The sequence below is a fragment of the Danio aesculapii genome, chromosome 25 (assembly GCF_903798145.1).
Source record: "Danio aesculapii chromosome 25, fDanAes4.1, whole genome shotgun sequence".
NCBI lineage: Eukaryota > Metazoa > Chordata > Actinopteri > Cypriniformes > Danionidae > Danio > Danio aesculapii.
Window position 1 is genome coordinate 17,849,596 of NC_079459.1, and position 23,601 is coordinate 17,873,196.

Sequence of the window (23,601 nt, forward strand, 5' to 3'; positions counted from 1 at the left end):
TTGTATAGGGGGGCCCTGCAGTAGAAATCACATTCATTCAAATGAGGAGTCCCCATGGTTGTGCTTACATTTGTTGGGGGAATATTCCTCTTTGTAGTAATTGCATTTATTGAAGAAATGCAGCACTTTCAGAAGAAAGGGTGTTCCAGAGGGGGGATTCTCCTTTTAAGAAATCCTATTCATTTGGGGACAAGATCCCCTCAGAGAAAATTTAATTTTGGTGAAGGATCCTAGTTAGTAGAAATCAGGTTCATGAGGGACTCTCAGAAAAAATTGCTCCGTGAAATCAGACCCCCGCCCACCCCCACCCCCACCTAAAATGTGACGTCCCTTAAAAGTGACGCCGCGTCTTCAGTTTTGGGCTCAGGTGCGCTTTGCACTCACACTACAAGCATACCACGCAAAAGCCCAACCGAACCACGCTCTGGCACACCTCTTCCAACTGGGCCAGGGCCGGCCAACTGAACCATGCCTGGGCCCGATTCAGAGCACTCACACTTATCAAACAAACCATGAAACGTGCCTGGCCATGGTTCGGATTACATAGTGTGAGTGCACCCTTAATGACAGTCTTGCAAGATCCTTTGAGTCCTGTCACATGGACGGTGCCATTTACTTGGAATGTGATGGCACTAGGAGCCGGTGAAGGAAGTGTGATCTTCTGGGTAAAGTTCTTTTTAAAACCCTGGGTCCAGCCATTTATGATGAACATACTGGACATGTGCTACCTGTGCTACCTAATTAATTATTGATGCAGGCCAGGTACACCCTTTCTTGACAATAAGGTTCCCTAGTGGAAGTGGCCTCTTTAAACAGGGTAATGCACCCTGGCACACACTGTTCAGGAATGAAAATCACTGGCATTCAGATTTCCCAGATCTTCAGTTGAGAGGTGATTTGTGCTGGAGCAATGATTTCAATCCATGCCAGCTCCACCTCGCAACCTACAGGATTTTAATGATCTACGGCTACTGTTTTGGCGCCAGATCCTACAGGACAGATAGGACAAATTCCTATTCCTGTACTTATAGCTATATGGAGTTCCCTATTCCCTATTCTTAGAGTATCCCTAAGTATTTAATTATTCAAATGTCATAAATACTATGGTAAAAGTACAAAGGCCTGTCAACATTTCACTTTCATTTTTTGACCAGTTAATTTGACTTACTTTTGCATGTTGTTGAGAACAACTGCTCCCTAACAGGCTCTGGTGTAAAACCGGTAAATAAAAAAGCAAGCAAATGCTTTCCACAGCTAGGCTGATCCAGACAACTTTCAGCACACAGGTGTTGGAGGTGTGTTGATTTTATCTCTCTCTCTCTTTCTCCGTATCAATCAGCACCAATGAACCAGAGGCATGATCGCATTTCTACTTGGGGCCTCGAGGTGTTAGTTGTAAAGTCGTACAGTGTAAATGCTGCTAATGCTTCTTCTTAATGTGTCGTCTGCTTCGGGTGCTCAAGTGTCAGTCAAGCCAGCATTTTCACATCGGTTCAAGAGGCCACAGGCCTGAGAAACAGTGTGAAAGATTTTAGATGTGATTAATTTATATACCTTGCTGATGCCAAAAAGTTCCTGAAATTATCATTAAATGGTTCATTTGCTGAACAGCATAAAAGTTCAGTATTTTACAAAATATAAGTACTGACTTTTACATTTATTTTAGGTACACATACAGAATTGTAATGCCATTAATAAATACAATGAATAAAAACATCTTGTTGTCCAGTCTTCTTCAAATTACAGGTTCTAACTTTGTGCCTCTAAAGTTCAAAACACCAGAGGCACATTGCTACGGTGTGCCAATCAAACTCAGCCCACCCTTTGCTGTCTTAAGCAGTCTGACTGGTACTATATCTGTTTGAGCTCTCGGCTGACCATGCAGCCAGAATGACTTCTGTTACTTTGCACCAATAAACCAGTGTTAAATACAGTCTTAAGACGTTTTGGAAGGTGGTATAGTTTTAGAAATTAGTATAAGACTTTATCTTAGCCAGGCTGGAGCTCTCAGATCCTAAAAACTGGTGGAGTGGTAGCAAGTCGAGGAGGCACAAGCAGCACTCCTCTCGAGGGGCTAAAATGTCCCGAGAGAACCAGGATGATGGTGTGGACTACGCTGCCCCCTTACAGGACATCTGTGAAATGGAACAGTCTGACCAGGAGTGCTGTGAGCTGGTCACCATCAACATATCAGGTCTGCGCTTCGAAACGCAACTTAAAACGCTTGCGAGGTACCCGAACACATTGTTAGGAGACCCCATTAAAAGGATGAGGTTCTTTGACCCACTGAGGAATGAGTTCTTCTTTGACAGAAACAGACCGAGCTTTGATGCGATCCTGTATTATTACCAGTCAGGTGGAAGGCTTCGAAGACCCATCAATGTGCCAGTTGACATGTTCCTAGATGAAATCAAATTTTACGAGATTGGTGATGATGTCATCAAACATTTCCAAGAGGATGAAGGTTTGCTGAAAGAAGACGAACATCCCTTGCCATCCAGTGAGTTTAAGCGTCAAATCTGGCTGTTGTTTGAGCATCCCGATAGCTCGGGTGCAGCTCGAATTATCGCTATCGTTTCAGTAATGGTCATCGTGATATCCATTGTAATCTTCTGCATAGAAACTTTGCCAGAGTTTAGAGAAGATGATCGGGTGTTCAATAATCACCTTCCAGCAAACAGTACAACTTCTGTAAAAAGATTGAGCACGTACACGGACCCATTCTTCTTATTGGAGACTATATGTATTGTTTGGTTTTGCTTTGAGCTGTTTATAAGGTTTCTTGCTTGCCCAAGCAAACCCACCTTCTTCAAGGACATCATGAACACCATTGACATTGTTGCCATTATGCCATATTTCATTACCCTGGGTTTAGAACTTGGTGAGGTGGAGTCAAACCAACAACAGACCACATCTCTCGCCATACTGAGAGTCATCCGCTTGGTGCGCGTCTTTAGGATTTTTAAACTCTCAAGACACTCCAAGGGTCTGCAAATTCTTGGTCAGACCCTACGAGCAAGTATGCGAGAACTCGGACTACTGATTTTTTTCCTCATCATCGGCATTATATTGTTCTCCAGTGCGGTTTACTTCGCCGAAGTGGATGACCCTGAATCTTCTTTTACTAGTATCCCTGATGCATTCTGGTGGGCAGTTGTTTCAATGACTACTGTTGGATACGGTGACATGTACCCAGTCACAATTGGGGGCAAAATTGTTGGATCAATGTGTGCCATAGCTGGAGTTCTTACCATTGCCCTTCCTGTACCAGTAATCGTGTCGAATTTTAACTACTTCTATCACCGAGAGCACAACGAGGAGGATCAAGTGGAATATACACATGTAACCTGTGACCGCCCAACGCCTATGCAGTGTGACAGAAATAAAAATGACAGTAAATCCTCTCTCATGATATCAGAGCATTCAAATGATGATGCCTGTACTTTATCAAGCATATTAAATTTCGGGCCATCAGAGGACTATACGGGCAAACTCACAGAAGTATAAAAAAAAAACACCTGTACCAAAACATGCCTCCATGTGAGTATTATGTTACTTCTGCTAATTTCAGATCTAGATAAGAACTGAATGAACTTGTTCAGAGTCAATGAGCACTCAAGGGGTTTCCAATCTTTTAAATGCTACAGACCCCCAATGATCATCTTATTTATAAAGACGCAGCTCATCCTGTAGAAAATTAATAATATAAATGGTCTAAAATATCATTTAGAAAATATTAAATTTACATTGTTACATTTTTTTCTACTCATTATAGGACAGTTTTATTCATTTATTTGCTTATAAATTTTAATTATTCATTTAATGTACATTATTTTTATCTGTTTGAAGTTTATTTTCTTCACAATGTGACAGTTTATTTGAAAATTCTGTATAAATTATTTACATGGATTGTTTAAATTGTTAGTTATAATAATTCTTATATATTTATCTGTTTTTACAGTTTTATATTTAATTAATGATGATATGCTGCACTTATTTTAATTTGTTTTTGTGCAAAAAAAATGGGTGTCCCCAAACCCTTTACATTAATAAAAATAAAAGTTACTTCATTGGCACCAGTGGTTCCATGAAGAAGCTTTAAACTACTTGGAATCTTCCCATTCCACAAAAAACTTTCTTTAAATTGAAAGGTTCTCAAAGTGGGGCTGCACAATATATCATTTCAGCATTAATATCGCAATGTGCGAGTCCGCAATAATCACATACCAGGATGTGCAATGTAGTCAGGATTGTAGTTGACCAGACATAACAGTTAACAACATTGTGGAGTAATTTCATATTTTAACCTTAGAGTGAAAGTTTATTATTTGCACTCCTTTTTAAGACCTGACTAAGAATTTGAAGCAAATTCAAGCCATTTGGGCACAATAAATAAAATGATTGTAGCTTAAAGATTAATCGTAGATTATATTTTTTACTCAAAATGATACAGTGTTGTTGTTGTTATTATTATTATTATTATTATTATTATTATTATTATTATTATTATTATTATTATTATTAGTATTATAGGATGATTATTTAATTTGCTTCTAAATGTTGTTTGACTCCCCAGAAAATCAGAAATCATTGTTTATTTGCCTCTTTTCTCTGTTTCACTAAACTTGCTTGTAATTTTTAAAATGATATTTCATGGAGATACTCTCCAAAACAGAATCATCCCAACTGATCTAAAATTACAAATTTTTAACAGGCTGTTCAAGTCATCTGCTGAAATTGCTTTATTTATAATATTGCAATACCCCTAATAAATTTGATTAAACCTCTTCAAATAACAAACCGGTATTAAAAATGTTAAAAACATTTAAATATATGTGAAGAAATTAAGTAATTTATTCTTACTAACTAATTGTTTTAAATGTTGAAATAAAAAGTGTAATATGCCAATAATTATTATGATTTTTTTTTACATAAAAACATGAAACTTGCTGAAAGTATCTATCTATCTATCTATCTATCTATCTATCTATCTATCTATCTATCTATCTATCTATCTATCTATCTATCTATCTATCTATCTATCTATCTAATGTTAAAATAACTGTTTTTTGCGGTATCCCCCTTGTGGCAGCTATAGGCTCTGCAGACTAGAGACACCATTATTCAAAAAAATCGAAATGTAAACTTTTGGCAACACAAATGTTACATTTACTGCGAGTATACATTATCAATGTCACCACCATGATGTTACTTCTAATTTCAGGATGCAGCAGAAATTTGAAGAATTTTCTTCTCTATAAAGAAGACAGAAGTTACTTTTACCTTTGAAAACACCAGGTGTCTCCATTGTAAGTGTTTTTTTTTAAGTCAAATGTAGGTTGAGTATTGAAAGTGAACTTAAAAATCAAGCATATTGGCCAGTTAACTTTTAAAACCTACAAATTTCTATGTATATTGTAAATATCTTGCAGTGATTATTTTGGCGAAATTAAGTTAATCAATGAAGGAGGCTGATAGCATGATGACAAATGTTTCGTTATTAGACTGACCAATCAGATATTTAAGTCAATGAAAAAACTGTGTAAACCAATCAGCTTTCAACATTATGTTAGTTACTTTCAGACATAAAGTGATGAGAAACTTTCAAATGTAGCCTTTTAGTCATTTTAAATGTATTAAGCTATCATTTGTTTACATAACAAATATAATTGTCGGTTCAGCAATCAATGTTAGCCTATATATATTTATAATCCTCACTGGCAGATTTGTGATTTTTTTGTAAAATATTGTAATATATTTGTAATCTGATTATTTATAAATTATTTAAGTTTTATTTAAACTATCACTGTCATTGCCATTATGAAATATCGCTCTTAAAACATCTCAATGATTTCTGCCTTGTGTGAGCTGCTTTTTTAATATATTGCCTTTCCTCAGGATATTTTTTAATGGTCTGACATTAGATATTTGTCAACTTGTTTTGGCTTGTTAAACTGTTCACATGACAGCATGAGACCAATTCAGTGAACAGATTTTTTAACTTGTTGATGAGATTTACATTGTTAACTTATTTTTGATAAATAAATGTGATCACATTCATAATCTATCTTAGTTTGAATCCCTTCATTCCTAATTTTTCATATAATATATACATTTTTTTGTATTTTATTTAAATTTTGTTTAATTAGTTTTACATAATAGTAAAATTAAATGGTACTATGATTTATGGGAGATTTTATTTATTGATTTACTAAGATACTGTATAATAATGCAAACAAAATACATCAATTTATCAAACGTCATTGTAAATCTGTAAAACAAATGTTTCTTCTGTGAAATGATATAGCTTGTTATCACAGAATGAAAATGAATGATTTAATATTTAATTACTACTAAAATGTTTTAATTTATGTCTGCGACAATAGCCTAGTGGTTAGTGCGTCGACACATAGCACTGAGGTGCTTGCGGCAACATTCCCCTATCTCTGCTCCCCACACTTTCCTGTCTGTATACAATCTCCACTGTCCTATCCCAATAAAGGTGAAAACTTTAAATTTAAATAATAAAAAAAAAATTTAAATAATAATAATTATTTATTGTATAGTCATGGGTTAAACAGTGGGTTGATCAAAAGTAGATCATCTCAGAGATACATAACATTTCATTTTGACTGTTTTTCTTTTATAATTGTAGAATATGTATCCTATATAACATGACGATGATGTAAAATAGTACTGTAGTCCCTTAAAATAGTCATTTGCTAACTAACTGTCTAAACCAGGGGTCACCAAACTTGTTCCTGAAGGGCCGATGTCCTGCAGATTTTAGCTCCAACCCTAATCAAACACACCTGAACAAGCTAATCAAGGTCTTACTAGGTATATTTGAAACACCCAGGCAGGTGTTTTGAGGCAAATTGGAGCTAAACCCTGGTGGGACACCGGCCCTGCAGGACCGAGATTGGTGACCCCTGGTCTAAACAAAGAATTGACTATGCCAGAATAAAGTGGTGCCTAAAGGGTGTGCACTTTTTAAAAAATAAACCTGTCATCTGAAAAAAAGCTTGAAAATATCAGTTATGTATCATGTGGACTCTGTAACACTTCAGACAGCTCTGATTAATGACCGCTCATGCGTTTATGTTGATTGAACTGATCTCTGCTCAGCCAAAGTACTGTACATGTAGCTTATACTTTATTCTGAGGGGAAGTGATCGAACGGCAAAGTGAAGGGAGAAAAGGCCTGGCCATTTCTTATTCATGATATTTAGCAGTTAAGAGCTCATTCTGCTGAGGATGAAAACTTGAACTTGGAGGATCCACAATTAGTACTCTTACAAACACTCTACACATTTAATTGATAAGTTAATATAATATATAACTGCTGGTTAATAAGTCATATTGTAGTTAAAATAACTCATCTTATTTACTCATATTTATGTGTATATGTTTTTAGGGCAAATCACCCCAAGCTTTTTAAAATATTGTTTGAAAATGCAAATAGGGCATTTAATAAAATATGTGCTCAATTGCATACATTTAAAGAATGCGTATAAAAATGTCAGGTTCAGAATTCTGTTTTTTTTTTTTGTTTTTTTTTTGATATATTAGAATCTTAGATTTTTAAAGTGGGGATTTTGTGAATTTCTTTGTATCACTCCATAATTTGAATTATACTGCGAAGAAGAAAAAAAAAGCATACAGTTTCAGATTTTTTTGTAAAAGTGTATTGTAAAATAGTGTGTGTGTGTGCATATATATATATATATATATATATATATTAGTAGTATATGATATATATAGTACACCTAACTGAAACAGTTTATATAGTAGGCCTTTAAAGTGTATTTTGGATATTTTCTTCACACAAGACTGAAAACTGCTTAATAAAAAGTCAAATAGCCCAAAAAACGTTTTTGCTCTAGTGTCTCGCCTTAATTAAATCTTTTCCTCGCTGACTTAATTCTTTTGTTGTGTTATTTTTTTCCTGACATAAATTGGTGACAGATCATTTGTTTTCAACTTTACATACTTTGATGGTGTTTGCGCGCCACCTGCTGGTGAGTTGTAGGAAACACCACCATCTACACTTTATTTGTGTAGATATTATTAAGTATTATTACATCATCGTCATAATAGAAAGTATATTGCAGTTTCATGGTAAATCACATAAGTAGACCAATGATGATTATTAAATTTGGTTATGCTTATTAATATTAAACTTCCCCTTTCTTTTTTGTAGTATATTTGCGGGTGTAAGTCTCCAGAATATATATATATATATATATATATATATATATATATATATATATATATATATATATATATATATATATATATATATATATATATATATATATAAATGGTGGACATTCTTGAAATGAAAAGGTTTGTCAAACAGTAGAAATTGTTTATGATTATGTGAATATTATTTAAATACTATTATTAGTAATATATATATATATATATATATATATATATATATATATATATATATATATATATATATATATATATATATATATACGCATATATAAATATACACACACACAGTTAAAGTCAGAATTATTAGCCTACCTGTTTATTTTTCCCCCTAGTTTCTGTTTAAAGGAGAGAAAAAAAAATTCAACACATTTCTAAACATAATAGTTTTAATAACTCATTTCTAATAAATTATTTATTTTATCTTTGCCATGATAACAGTACAACATGATAACAACTTAAAGTGACATTTAAAGGCTTAACTAGGTTAATTAGGTTAACTAGGCAGGTCAAGGTAATTAGGCTAGTTATTGTATAACGATGGTTTGTTCTGTAGACTATCAGAAAAAAATATATAGCTTAAAGGGGCTAACAATATTGAAAAAAATAAAAACTGCTTTTATTCTAGCAGTAAATATACTTACTATTTATTTAAACATTGTCTTCCAAAATACTGTATTTTAACAACTGTTCAAATAAATAAATAGTATAACATTTATTAGTTTTTTTTTTTTCAATTGTTAATTTTTTTATTTATTTGTCTATTTTTATTTTATTTTGTAAAGGCACGTTTTGTTCAAGACAAATAAGGAAGGCCATGAACCACAATTAGCCTAACTGTTTTCAACTTTCTAAAAGCTATGATAATCAATGAAAAATATTAATTAATGGCTTAATCATATTTTAAAGGTTTTCTATCAAAATTTTTAAGCAAAATGTACAGCCACAGGAATACGTTTATTAAAAAATCTCTTTCCTGTCATTTCAGGTCTCAAAATCTTTTAATATTTTTTTCATAAATGTGTGAAATATAAAAGGTGATTCCCCTACTAAAAATGACAGAAATGAGTCACAATTTAAAACATTTCAAGTACTACAATAAATCCAGTTAATTCTTGAGGTAAACTGTGGGTTGCATGTACAAAAAGACTAAATGCCCATAATCAGCTATTGCTGGAAAGAGCTCTATAAGCGAAGTGCTGCAAAAATCGCCGTCCATCCGAGTACAAACACCCACGATATTCTATAAATATGCCGAGCAGCCCCCGCACGATCCACTCTCCAACAACACGCATGAGCCGCGCGCCTTCATGACTCTTTTGGGCTGAAAAAAAATGAAAAACTCGCAGTATTCCAGAGCACTAGAGAGAAGTCGTCTTTTTATTGTGGTTATTGGCGAGTGTGGTCAGTTAAAGTCTCTGTGCACATTAGTACTCGGCGAATCAGATACTGCGCCAGTGTTGGCACATAAATGCTCTCGCGCACTGCGTGGACAGGCACTTGTGGCCACGCGCGGTCTGCATTGCGTCGAAGCCTCCCCTCCCCCATCTCGCTCCCATGTGCAATACAGTGCAACAATATGTTGGGCATGATTAAGGAATTATTCCCTCTCCGCTTATTGATCTCTCCTTTAAGAAGCCTTTCGCTTCCATACCCCCCCTGTCAGTGCGTCCCGATAAAACAGACCGCTCGTCATCTTGTCTACTCGTAAGAGGGAAATTTTGCTGATGCAGTGATGTCTGGAAATGGTATGGTTCGCTTTTGCCCCCTTAATGTATCTCCCGCCTGAGCTGAGCTGCAGCATTACAATTTCTCATGCAGTATAAGCCATTTACACCAAGGTGCCGCCGCACGAGCAGGAGCGGAGGGAGGACGTTGCGGCTTGATGTTTTTCTTTTCAGTCTTTTAGCACACGTTTCAACTGAATGTGAAGCAGCTTCGTAAGGCAACTTATTTAAGCCATATTTATTTTATTGCTATTTGCTCGTTTGCGAATGTCGTGAGTCGTTTTGCGTTATGGATGTGACATTTATGGACCGCAGCCGAACGGTCTGAAAGTGAGAAGATGTGAAGAAGCCTTTTTCATGCAGCAAAAGGGAATTGAGGGTGCATTGCTGACAGGAGACAGCCGGCAGAAGACGCATTCCTTCAGTAACGAGGTGAGCACTTAATAAGCATGAAGTGAAAGCCGTGTTTTCCTCATGATTTATTCACTTAAACATATAATTGAGCTATTCTTTAATATGTTGCTGCATGTAGTGAGAAGTAGACTGCATGTACTATGTGGCGATACTGTCCTGTCACGTCTTCAATATAGCTTAAAACAGCATAATGAGTCAGAAGTGCGCCCTTAAGGCTGTTCACTTCTCTGATTTATATTCATACATATTATTATGAGTAAATAAATAAATAAGTAGTGTGAACTTGCTGAGCAAGCAAATATCGCCGCTGTTCGATCCATTTTTCTCTGACTCGGTGACAGAGGCAGCCGTAGTGGATGCAGTGGAAAGGAACGATGGTCGAATCAGTGACAACTGCAGTGGGGCCACGCTGAGGAAAAGATCAAGTTATCCCCTGTACCAGGATAGATTTGAAGAACTGGAGAAAAGGAAGGAAAGCAACGCCTTTGGGAGGGCAGTTGGATGTCTACTTCATTAAATTAACTCCTGCGGAGCTTCAACTTTGACCTGCAGGATGACAGTTGTGGCTGGGGACAACATGGATGAGACCTCTGCCGTGCCGGGGCATCCGCAGGACACATACCCCCCTGACCATGACGATCATGAATGCTGCGAACGGGTGGTCATCAATATAGCGGGCCTGCGCTTCGAGACGCAGCTCAAAACTCTCGCCCAGTTTCCAGAGACTCTCTTAGGTAACCCAAAGAAGCGGATGCGTTATTTCGATCCCTTGAGAAACGAGTACTTCTTTGACAGAAATCGTCCGAGCTTTGATGCCATCCTGTACTATTATCAGTCCGGCGGACGATTGAGAAGGCCGGCGAATGTCCCGTTGGATATGTTCTCAGAAGAAATTAAGTTCTATGAACTTGGGGTGGAGGCAATGGAGAAGTTTCGTGAAGATGAGGGCTTTATCCGTGAGGAGGAGCGACCTTTACCAGAGAAAGAGTTTCAGCGACAAATCTGGCTTCTGTTTGAGCACCCCGAGAGCTCAGGGCCAGCCAGAGGAATTGCTATTGTGTCTGTTATGGTCATTTTAATTTCCATCGTCATTTTCTGTTTGGAGACTTTACCTGAACTGAAAGAGGACCCTGAGGGGCATATAAAGACTATAGGCAACACCACCTACTACTACAAACCAAGCATTCTGGCCGATCCATTCTTCATCATTGAGACCCTCTGCATTATCTGGTTTTCATTTGAATTGATAGTGCGCTTCTTTGCATGCCCAAGCAAAGCGGCCTTCTTTAAGAACATGATGAACACCATTGACATTGTGGCTATTATCCCCTACTTCATCACGCTGGGCACAGAGTTAGCAGAGGAACAAGACGGAAAAGAGGGAAAGGGCGAGCAGGCAACATCACTGGCCATCCTCAGGGTGATCCGTCTGGTCAGGGTGTTCAGGATCTTCAAGCTGTCCAGGCACTCCAAAGGCCTTCAGATTTTAGGGCAGACCCTCAAAGCCAGTATGCGAGAGCTCGGATTGCTTATTTTCTTCCTCTTCATTGGCGTTATATTGTTCTCCAGTGCTGTGTATTTTGCAGAAGCAGAGGAAAAGGAGTCCTACTTCAGCAGCATCCCAGACGCATTCTGGTGGGCAGTTGTGTCGATGACTACCGTAGGCTACGGGGACATGGTCCCAGTGACCATAGGGGGCAAGATTGTGGGTTCCTTGTGCGCCATCGCTGGTGTGCTGACCATTGCCCTCCCCGTGCCAGTCATTGTGTCCAACTTCAACTATTTCTACCATAGAGAAACCGAAGGAGAGGAGCAGGCCCAACTCCTGAACGTGAGCAACCCGAACATTGCCTCCGATTCAAACTCCAGTCGCCGCAGCTCCTCGACCGTCAGCAAGTCTGAGTACATGGAGATAGATGGAGACATAAACAACAGCATTGACAATTTCAGAGAGGCCAACCTCAGAACTGGCAACTGCACTATCCCCAATCAGAACTGTGTGAACAAAAGTAAGCTGCTAACCGATGTCTAGAGGCACAGTAGAAAAGTCAGTCACGTACTGACTGAAGTCACATATGAATGCTTACTTTACCTCCTCTCGTGAGCCCTTGCAATGCGAATAACTCTACAATGCAGATGAAAGAAAAATACTACACCAAAACATATAGAACATAACTGCAACAAATGAGGCAGACGATTCAGTATATACATTTCCAAAGAGGATGAATGAGAAAAAAAGCCTCCTCAAGCATCTAGCTAGCGTCCATGGGCATTGAAGGACTCTCGATGGCGGGATTACTAAAACATCACGCATGGACTGCAGACTACATTTCCGCAAGCTGCACACTGCATCTGGGAAAGTGCATAAAAGACCAAGTGCAGTGTTCGGTGGACGCCTCATCCGTAGGTGGTCTTCCCCAACTGACCAGCAAAGCACCTTATATGAACAAGACTTATCTTCTGCTGGGATGCTACGGAGGCCAAGGTCATCGCCTCATGGACATCCGCATTGCTGCTATTTTCCAGCAGATGCTGTAATTTAGATATCACCAAGTGATTAAATGCCATGCCCTTTAGATAAAAGACAGCACAATGCCGAAGGAGGAGCCTCATAGTTAGCATGTTTAGATTATCCTCATTTTGATATTGGCATGCGTCGGACATTACCTCATGAAGATAGGAAATCCATTCCTGTTTTGCTTTTGAATTTTTTGCGTTCAGCTCCATCAGCTCCCCTCTACATCGACCTCCTCTCATTGGTCGCCATGAAAAGTGCACTAGTGTGTCATGATTTGAGATGCTTATCATTTAGGTGTATTTAAAGACTGAATGTTTAACCTTACGGGAAACAGAATCTTAATGATATCATAGCATGTCAGAAGAACCTGCATTATGGCCTAATCAACTAAGGTACTGTGTATCCTAGTATATTTAATGCATGACATCGGTATAATACAGCTTGTTGCAATTGAGATACCTCATAAGGGTGTCATTGTTACAATCAGGGAAACTAGGGACATCGATTCCTTGATATTTTCTGAAATGTGACAAAATATATATGCAAGCCCCAACGCTGGGATGCAAACTTTTCAATCTAAAAAGTAGTCGAGGACACAGAAAAAGAACTATCAAGATACTATCAAATGCATATACTCATACTAAGCGCACCTGTTAAAAAAATTATATAACTTAAATAGTGCAGTGCATGGGCATTCTCTCTCTTGAGAGAGAGATAAAAAAAACAAAACACAAAAAAAAGAAAACTATGGGCAATTATACTTCACGCTTCCATTTTGCGATCAAATTTAGGATATCAAGAATTGCTTAATTTATCTTAGCAGGATGCAAAAGAGAACATGGCAGAATTACTCACATTAGTTGCTAGTGCCTTTGACCCTCTCAGCAACCGGACAGGTGAAAGTGCCTCTGAGTAACTGGAGTTTTAGGCAGGGCAAGGGAACAATATCTGCTCTAGAACTGTCATAATGTATGTAGAGGCTGGTCATTACAGTGTATACAGAGTGCTTTTCATTTTTTTGACGATTTTTTTTGTTGTTGATGTTGGTGTTGTTTTAATCGTGACACATGGTTGTCAGGCACAAACCCGAAACTTTATGTGTTTTCATACGACAGCTGAGCTTGAATATGAAATCAGATATATGATTTTCGCATGACAGGACCTTTCAGAGTTTTGGATCTGCCTTTCATTGTAGTTTTGATTATGTTGTGCCATAATTAAAAAGTCTACCTCAGTGAGGTCGCCGCACAGCTCACTGCAGAGCAGAACATGAGAGTACATAACAGCCTATGAAGTGTGATGATGCGCCAGAAATAATACACTTAGAGTACCCCAGAATTAGCCTTTTTTTCCAAGCACTTATAACAAACGCAACAATGCGACAACCCCTGACCCCTTGGATCTGTAACGCTCCCTTGCTAAGCACAATCAACATCTACTTGGTTGTTTCACAGTCTTTTTTAAAAAATAGAGAGACCTGGGAAGAAACAATAGCACAGGCTTTCCTATACCACAGGGTATAAACTAGAATATGGGTGTCCAGTCCTGCTCCTGGAGGTCCAATGCAAAATCCCAATCCTGGGGGTGTCCAAACTTGGTTCTGGAAGGCTGACCACTTTTCTGCAAAGTTTAGCTTCAACTTGCTTCAACAGTGTCTAGAAGTTTCTAATATGCCTAGCAAGACCTTGTTTAGCAAAATCATGTGTGGTTAATTAAGACAGACGCTAAAATATGCAGGACAGTGGCATTCTAGGAACAGGATTGGACATCTCTGCCTCTGAATACACACATCCATGCTGCTTTGGGTGTTGGATAGAGCTCATCTAAGGTTGGCTTGGCAGATATGTGCATCATGGGCACATAGCAGCAGAAAAAGGGGCAAAGCCAGCCCCTCCTGAAAGCTAAGACGATGAATGGGACATCCTTTCCCAGTCTCTGGGACTTAATGGTCACTGTTAGTGCACAAGAGTGCAAATGCACACCAAGTGTGAAATGTTGGATTATTTTAGATGGTTCCTATTGAATCTTTTAGTGATTTTAATTATGGTTGGAGTTAAACTCTGCAGGACAGTAGACCTTCTTGGTGCAAGTTAAGGCATACCTTAACTAGACTATCCATTTGAAAAGCTAAAAATTGACAAAAATCTTGTCATTTTAAAATATGTCCTCTAAAACAAGTCTACTTGATGTTAAAAGTCCAAATTATGAACCCTGCACCCACCAAAAACTACTTTTGATTGAAAGTGAAATCTTGTGTAGGCCGTTCCAGTGTATATGGCTAAAGCTTTCCTTTCTCCATGATAATTAAAAATGCTTCAGAATGTCCCTCATTAAATGAGTTTGTTTGAGGCTATTTTCATTTACCAAACACAAGCAAGTCTGCCAGACCAGCTCGTAAACAAGTTTCCTGATCACATGACCTTTATTGATCCATGAGGTGTGATTGTAATCACAGGCAAACAGCAGTATTTTACCTTGGGCAGTTTCCTATAATGCTAACATGGGTTTAGTCACCTCTGCCACAGCTCAGTGTCAGAAAGAACTATTCAGGGGTTTATTAAAGCTTTTTGTTTGTAATTCATAGCATTGCTTTTAGAGACAAATTGGGCTTATAAAACAAAACAACTCATGCAACCTGTGTTTTAATATGGTGAATTGATTAATTCTAAAATAAGGACGAGTGTTTGTACCAAGCGTGTGAGTAGTGATCAAACCCTATGGTGCTATGCATAATCTTATATTTAATAACTACACCATAAATCATAGCAATAGGGAGGAAGTTACAGGACTGTCCAGAATGCTTATTTTAATATCAACCAAGGGCTGTGGCAAACTTTTGATAAGAATAGAGATTATAAATGTAAAGGGAGACATAATGTACATCAACGATAAAGTGTTAGTTGGCAAAATTCATTTCATGTACTTTACGTTGCTATAGTAAAAAAACAACAGAACATAAGACAAATTTTGCTTTCCCCCTTACTGAAGCAGATTATGTTCAATCTATATGCCTCTGATTTGAGGTGAGGACTGTTTATATATAAAATATTTAAATAAATTATGGCTTAGGAGGTTATTAGTCGAGTCTGTAAAAGTGTAAATCCATAACATACTACATATTTTTCACTTGTTTTTCTATGTATATATTTGCATCGCTCAGAATTTGCTAACAAGAAGCTGATATCAAACTTTATTTTAAGAAAGGATAAGAAATGACATATGGAGCCCTGTACTTGACATGTAGGGGAACATGTATATTGTGGCCACAAATTAACTAATACCCAAGCATGTTTACTGATTTGTTCCCCTGTGTGCAATGAATAATTGTTTGTTCCCTCATTTAGTAAATAATAGCCATGTTGCAATATTTGTTACCTTGTAGTGTAGAGAATAAATTAGTTCAATGTGGCCAAGGTTAACTAAAATGAGGGAATAAATGAATAAATTATGGGATTAAATTCCAAATTTTGCACTTGATTTAACTAAAACAAGTGAATTAACTTGTGAATCATGGCTTCAATTTAGAGAGACAACATTTCTGAAATGTATATTATTGAATTATTCATTTCTGGCTACGATTTTACAATAACTGAAAGAATTAGCAAATAACGACTTTGATTTACTAAAATGAAAGAATAAATTATGAATTTGAGGCATGACAACTAAAATGATTCATCAAATCAGAAAATCGTGATTGGATTTACCAAAAAAAAAAAGAGTGATTGAGCAAATCGTAATAAATTGTACGTATCACATCGTTGGAATTCATACGAATTAGCCACTAAATCAAAAAGTTACAAATTGCCCTGAGATTGTGTTGATTTTACGCATTTGTCAGAAAAGCGGCTAATTTAAACAAATTCATTCGTTTAAAATCTTACAATTTTTCAAAAAGGAATCGGGTGTGTCTCCAAACACCACAGCTAACTCTGTCCCTCATTGGGGGATGAGCAAATCGTACTAAAAATGTACAAATGAGAACGTACAAACTAATGAAAAATAGCCAATAAATGAAAAAGTTACGAATTGCGTTGGATTTAAGTGAAATGAGCGAATAACTTAAAAATTTGCAAAAACCAATTAATTTCAACAACAGATCAAAATCTTAATTTATTGTAATTATTTTTGTCGTTTTTTGCCATGAGTGAACTAAAACAAATGAAGAAATTAGCAAACTGTGATTTGTGACAAAACCTGTGGCCACAATATATTTTCCGCATGTCAAATGCAGGGCTTCAAAATAACATACACTGTAGAAGGAAAAGACGAAAACTAAACGAGTGACATAACTACTACTGAGTTACCAGATGTGAAGCTTGCTGTTGAAAAACAAGGAACGCTAATAGTGCTCCCAGGTTGTGGCCTTTTTGGATGATGTTGCAGACATACTTATTTTCTTCACCTGCGTGGCCTCGTCTAGCTATATTACCATGTTGCGTCCATGTGGCACTATAGTTAACTGTGCTTTAAACAACCCATGCCCTTGATAAAACTACAGTAGACTCACAAACGAGTCCTTAAGACAAGCCATTACAATATATAGGAAGATTATAGCTTGTATTATCGATATCATGAAATAAATCAAATAAACGGCATTAGCATCGAAAATGTACTGTACATTGTACTTTTTTTGTAATAACCTCAACTCCATACCGCCATACCGAACCAAAAGTCAACAGCAACCTAGCAATTGCAAAAATCTGCATGGTGTATGGAAGACTGCATGAGCTTAGCCTTTCAAAACTGAGGATCAACTATATTCTGGTTGCATCATTTTTTTAAGCCCTTGCTGTCATTCGTTCCTGAAGCCATCTTCATTATTTATTAGCTGTTATTTTCATTCCCTAAACGTTATTTAATCCACCGATCAGATTTGATTGATTGATTTATTTATGTCGGCTTTATTTGAGATTCTCTTTCAGGATGTTGAATGATACATGGATTATATAATGACATGAATTCATTGACACGTTTAATTCTGCCAAAAAAAAAGAGAGCAGGAAACCCAAACTAGAGTCCATACAGTCATTACGTACTGGCCATTTCAGCTACACATTTCTGTTCAATGATGTTAATGTTTGTTCCATGTATTTAACATGTTTCTCTACTTTTTGTACCTTTGTTATGCTAAATTATGTTCATTTTGTTGTACATTGACAAAGGCATGGTCTGTGATCTATGCAAGGGTTCTTTTGTTTCTTATGTCAAATATGATTTGATCATACATCCAAATCAATAAATTTTTAATGATCAGCTGTTGGGTGTATGTCACTGTTTTTTCTGGAGTCTGTGGTACTTTTTTAGATTTTTGATAACTTAAGGAAATTACTCTTGTCCTGAACATGCTACAGTTTTATATCCCATTACTTTTTAACAAGCATATGTGAAAAAAACATGGGTAACACTTTACAATAAGGTTCATTAGTTAATGCGTTTATTAACAGGAACAAATCATGAACAACACCTGTACAGCATCTATTAATCATAATTGGACATTTACTAATGCATTATTAACATCCAAGTCCATCCTTGTTAACATTAGTTAATGCACCGTGAGTTAACATGAACTAAAAATGAACGACTGTATTTTCATTAACTAACATTAACTAACATGAACAAGTACTGTAGTATTGTTCATTGTTTGTTCATGTTAGTAAATGCATTAATTAACATTAACTAATGAACTTTATTGTAAAGTGTGACCAACACATGCATTTTTAATATATAAAATGAACTTTGAGAAAAATGCATGAATGAGAATGAGAATTAAAAAATGATTCGTTGGATTTACTTCGTCAGTGTAACTGGTCTATAAACAATTTATATTGTCTGAATTTAAACAAATTCAATTTAATAATGTTCAACTTTGTTGGTTTAAATTCAGCCCATATAAATTGCTTGTAACCAGGTACCTTAAATACATTTAGTAAATCCAATGAATATTTTTATTCAGTGTACAGAAATCTGATAGACATACATATAAAATTATAACTGAACTAGGGCTGCACTATATTTGAAAAATCTGATATTACAATATCTGCGATATATATTGCGATATGAATATAATTAACTAGATGATTTGAATAGCTCTATTTGAAAAGATTTCAATATTTTAGATCAACTGGGGTGATCAAGTCTTTTTTCAATAAAGTGCATCAGGATAAAACATACATTATAATCATGACAGAGCAAAATTAAAAGTTAAATAAACAGTGTTTTATGGTTTACTGTGGAGTCTAACAGTATTCAATGACAAAAATATAACAATCAAACGTAAAATAACATGCATTGCATAAACAATTTTATACAATAATGTAAAAATAATATCTTTATGTTTTAATATTTAATCAATAATCGAATCCTGCGATGTGACTATTGTGGATACACACATTGCGATATCAATGCTCAAACGATAATTCTAATTTGAACATATGAACATATTTGGTTGAAATCAAATTATGTAAATGGCCATTTTTGCTATATTTTTAAATATATTTTATACATATTTTAAGTATGTCTAATCCAAACATGAATTTATCGTAACGCTTTATTTTGATGGTCCAATTGAGTATTAGTAGACTGTCTGCTTAATATCTGTTGCTCCTTTAACAGACATTTAACTTACTATATGAAACTTTGCAAGTACATGTCAACTTACACTAACCCAAACCCCAATCTAACAGCCTACTTATAATCTAATGACAAGTTGTTGGAATGTAGATGCAATGTAACTTTAATTCAACAAACAGACCATTAAAATAAAGTGTGACTGAATTGATATGTAATTTGCATATATTGCCATATATCAAATATCTAAACATATTGTGATCTATTTTAACGATCTAGGCGCAAAGTCTAAAGTGCATGGCGCAAAAGCATTAGGGGCATGTCCGAATCCACTTTTGCCATTTTAAATATTTAAATGGATTTGCTATTTAAACAACGTGGTGCAAAACGTAAAAATTATGCGGTCTGAAAATAGCAACAAATGTCGCCAAACACGTCTTGCCCCTTATTGGGTGTATGAAAGGGCGCATTAAATGTCTGTATCCCCATATTTTTTAATAGTAATATCTAACAGATAATTAAACCATTATATCACAATCTCAAAACAACACTGTGGTGAAGAGCTGCTGCCATAATAGTTTATCCATATTATTTAAATTATTAGATTACACCAGCCTTAACATAAATCTTTTAGCATTTACAAATGAAGCTAAAACACACCTAACTTACTTTAATAAGCAAGAAAAACAGATGTTGTCATGACTTATTGATCATAATCTCTACAGTGAATCTGGTAAATCTATTAAGAGGACAGCAGTATAAACAATTTGTCTAAAATTAATATTAAAATTGTAAAATAATTAACTAAAATAAATCACTGCCTCATATTGTGTGACAATTTGCTGCATGATTTTCTGTGTTACAATAAAATAAAAACTGAAGTGACGATTTAAAATTGATGTCATGACAGGACAAGTAAATTGTTTTTGTTAAATGTATTTATATGCTTTGGCAACAGTGTTATGTATGATTTACTAAACATTTGTTTTACATTTTTTAAAATTGTATTTAAAGAAACCAAATATTTAACAAGAAACACAATGTTATTGAATTGATATTGTAAAACTTTTTAATTAATTATTATATTTTTATATGTTATTGTTACAGTGATGAAATTAGGTAAAATTAGGTGTTTGAGACCTAATTTAGACATTAGTATTTAGACATTTTGGCAACATGACGATTTAAAATTTATTAAATGTATTATTTATAACATTTATTATTATATTTATTATATTAGTAATGTAAATTGACAGCATATATGCCAAAAATATTTTATATTTGATACAGTTATTAAATATATAGTATTATACTTTTAGACATGCTGGTAAGAGCAGGATTTCTATAAGTTTCATCAAGTCAAATTTAAGACTTTAAGACCTTTTTAAGACCATTATGAATGACCATTGTGAATTATTTCAGACTTACACAAGGCTAAACGCTAAGGAATTTTTCTAATGGCTCATGTAAAACCTTTAAATAACCATTAAAAACAAATGTTTTTTTAAAGAAGTATCATTAATAAATAATCTTTTGTTAAAACTTTTATTGAGATGGAATGTTAGCGATTGAACGCCTGTTTCGTTTATAAGACCTGTTTAAAATCATTTATGACTTACAAAACAACATATCAGCAAATTTAAGACTTTCTAAGGCTTAAAATGTTGTTTTTGAAATTTAAGACATTAAGACTTTTTAAGACCCCGCAGATACCCTGTAAGGGTTGTCTATTTACTGAGGATTTAGATAATTTTATTTTTAAACAGTTGACTACATTTGCCAAGATAACTATTTTATCTTGAACAAAAGTTGTGATAATAATGTTCTTCAACATTCAGATATTGCAATTAACTCCAATTTGATCAAATATTATGTAGTTACTACTATTGTTATAATTAATATTCATGAATTAGTGAAAAAGCCTTAGATTTTTTTAAGCATGTGAAATCCAAACATGAACTTGTATGTCTTTTATGTCATTTGCATATATTGCCATAGATCAGATTTCTAAACATATTAAATGTCTGTATCCTCATATTTTAATGACAATATCTAACAGATAATTAAACCATTATATCGCCATTTCAACACAACATTGTGAAGATTTAGATCTTTTTATTTTTCAAAGGTTGACTGCATTTGCCAAGATCAAATAGTTATCTCTAACCCAAGTTATAATAATGTTCTTTAACATAGTTAACTTCATTTGATCAAATATTATGGTATTACTATTATTGTTACAATTAATACTTCTGAATTAGTGAAAAAGCCTTACATTTTTGAAGTACATTTGAAGTCAGAATTATTAGCCCCCCTGTTTATTTTTTTCTCTAATTTCTGATTTACGGAGAGATTTTAACACATTTCTAAACATAATAGTTTTAATAACTCATTTCTAATAACTGATTTCTTTTATCTTTGCCATGATGACAGTAAATCATATTTTACTAGATATTTTTCAAGACACTTCTATACAGCTTAAAGTGATATTTAAAGGCTAAAGTAGGTTATTAGGTTAACTAGGCAGGTTAGGATAATTAGGCAAGTTATTGTATAACGATGGTTTGTTCTGTAGACTATCAGAAAAAAATATAGCTTAAATAGGCTAATAATTTTGACCTACACATTTTTTTTAATTCAAAACTGCTTTTATTCTAGCCGAAATAAAACAAATAAGACTTTATCCAGAAGAAAAGATATTATCAAACATACTGTGAAAATTTCCTTGCTCTGTTAAACATCATTTGGGAAATAATTAAAAGAATAAATAAATAAATAAAAAAAAAAAAAAATCAAAGGGGGGCTAATAATTCTGACTTCAACTGTATGTGAAATCCAAACATAAACTTGTATGTCTTTTATGTATTTTGCATATATTGCCATAGATCAGATTTCTAAACATATTAACTGTCTGTGTCCCCATATTTTAATGACAATATCTAACAGATAATTAAACCATTATATCACCATTTCAACACAACATTGTGAAGATTTAGATCTTTTTATTTTTCAAAAGTTGACTGCATTTGCCAAGATCAAATAGTTATCTCTAACCCAAGTTATAATAATGTTCTTCAACATTTAGATATTGTAGTTAACTCCATTTGATCAAATATTATGTTATTACTAATATTGTTATAATTAATATTTCTGATTAAGTGAAAATCTTTTTAGAAATTGACAAGCCAGTCACTGAAAAACCTGCAGTGCACAACTGAACACAGGACACCTTGTCCAAACTTATCAAAAACATCCGTAAGCAAGGTGACTGCAGCATCCAGCTCATGAAGCCGTTCTGCAAGGCTCTCTGTGTGTTTCTGTATGCTGTAAGAGAAAGCCCCGAGTCATCCAGTGCACACTGAACAAACATGACAACAAAACGGCCAGTTTACATCGTCAACAAGATGTCTATCTACTGCTTTCAATCCATCTAGCGCCCTTTCCTTTATAAGCGCGCACATCAGGCACATTTGCTTCCCCCCTCGAGAGTTCAAAACATGATCTAGGAGTGTCTGTGTTTGAGTACCCTTGCTCTCTCCTCCTCTGCATTGCCCTCTGGAGCTGCAGCAGTGTCTCTCTCTCTCTCTCCGCAGGCCGGGCAGGGGTGGGGTGATCTGGCGACCGGCCCAGTGCAGCTCCTGAGGCAGATCTCCGGGCTCCTGTGGCTCGTGTCTCGCTCCTGTCCTGCCGCGCTCTGACCGACAACATGTGTCCTGACACTGATTCTGCAGCATGCACTAGTGTTTTAAAGTTCCCCTGAAATCAAGAACAACATTTTCGACGTGTTAGTAAGAATCTGTTAGTCTTAAAAAGGTTCGTTCACCATCAGAAATGAAAACATGGTTATTAATTACTTTTCGTTCCAATCCCTTGAGACTTTCGTTCATCTTCGGAATCCAAATTCAGATATTTTAGATGAAATCCAAGAGCTCTCTGATCTATAGACAGCAAAGGTCCTGAAATGCTTAAAGTCCAGTAAAGGACCCAAAAACATTGTTAAAACATTGACTATATTGTTATTAGAAAATAGTAAATGCACACCCCAATTTGATGTGAAAGAAATTGGCAAACAAAGTTGTTTAGTTTCTAGGTGTACAAAAGTGTTCTTGGAGCTTCGTGTGATCACGATTACTGTTGAACCACCCAAATTAG

At 35.4% G+C, this 23,601-nt stretch overlaps 2 protein-coding genes across 3 annotated transcripts; both read left to right on the forward strand.

Annotated features, from left to right (window-relative positions):
• The first annotated feature begins 1,832 nt into the window (after window positions 1-1,832).
• Window positions 1,833-23,348, forward strand: kcna6a (potassium voltage-gated channel, shaker-related, subfamily, member 6 a). Of its 2 annotated transcripts, XR_008836017.1 has the most exons (3): window positions 1,833-3,540; window positions 5,225-5,309; window positions 23,043-23,348. XR_008836017.1 is itself a non-coding variant. In XM_056451336.1 (2 exons), exon 1 carries the CDS (start codon window positions 2,080-2,082, stop codon window positions 3,505-3,507), a length of 1,428 nt encoding a protein of 475 aa, XP_056307311.1. In that variant the 5' UTR covers window positions 1,833-2,079; the 3' UTR covers window positions 3,508-3,540; window positions 5,225-6,065. The 2 variants fall into 2 exon arrangements, 1 of the variants encoding a protein (XP_056307311.1); XM_056451336.1 differs by lacking the exon at window positions 23,043-23,348 and having other exon boundaries at window positions 5,225-6,065.
• Window positions 9,537-18,135, forward strand: kcna1a (potassium voltage-gated channel, shaker-related subfamily, member 1a). The gene is made up of 2 exons (XM_056451335.1): window positions 9,537-10,382; window positions 10,706-18,135. Exon 2 carries the CDS (start codon window positions 10,918-10,920, stop codon window positions 12,394-12,396), a length of 1,479 nt encoding a protein of 492 aa, XP_056307310.1. The 5' UTR covers window positions 9,537-10,382; window positions 10,706-10,917; the 3' UTR covers window positions 12,397-18,135.
• Window positions 23,349-23,601: the final 253 nt, after the last annotated feature.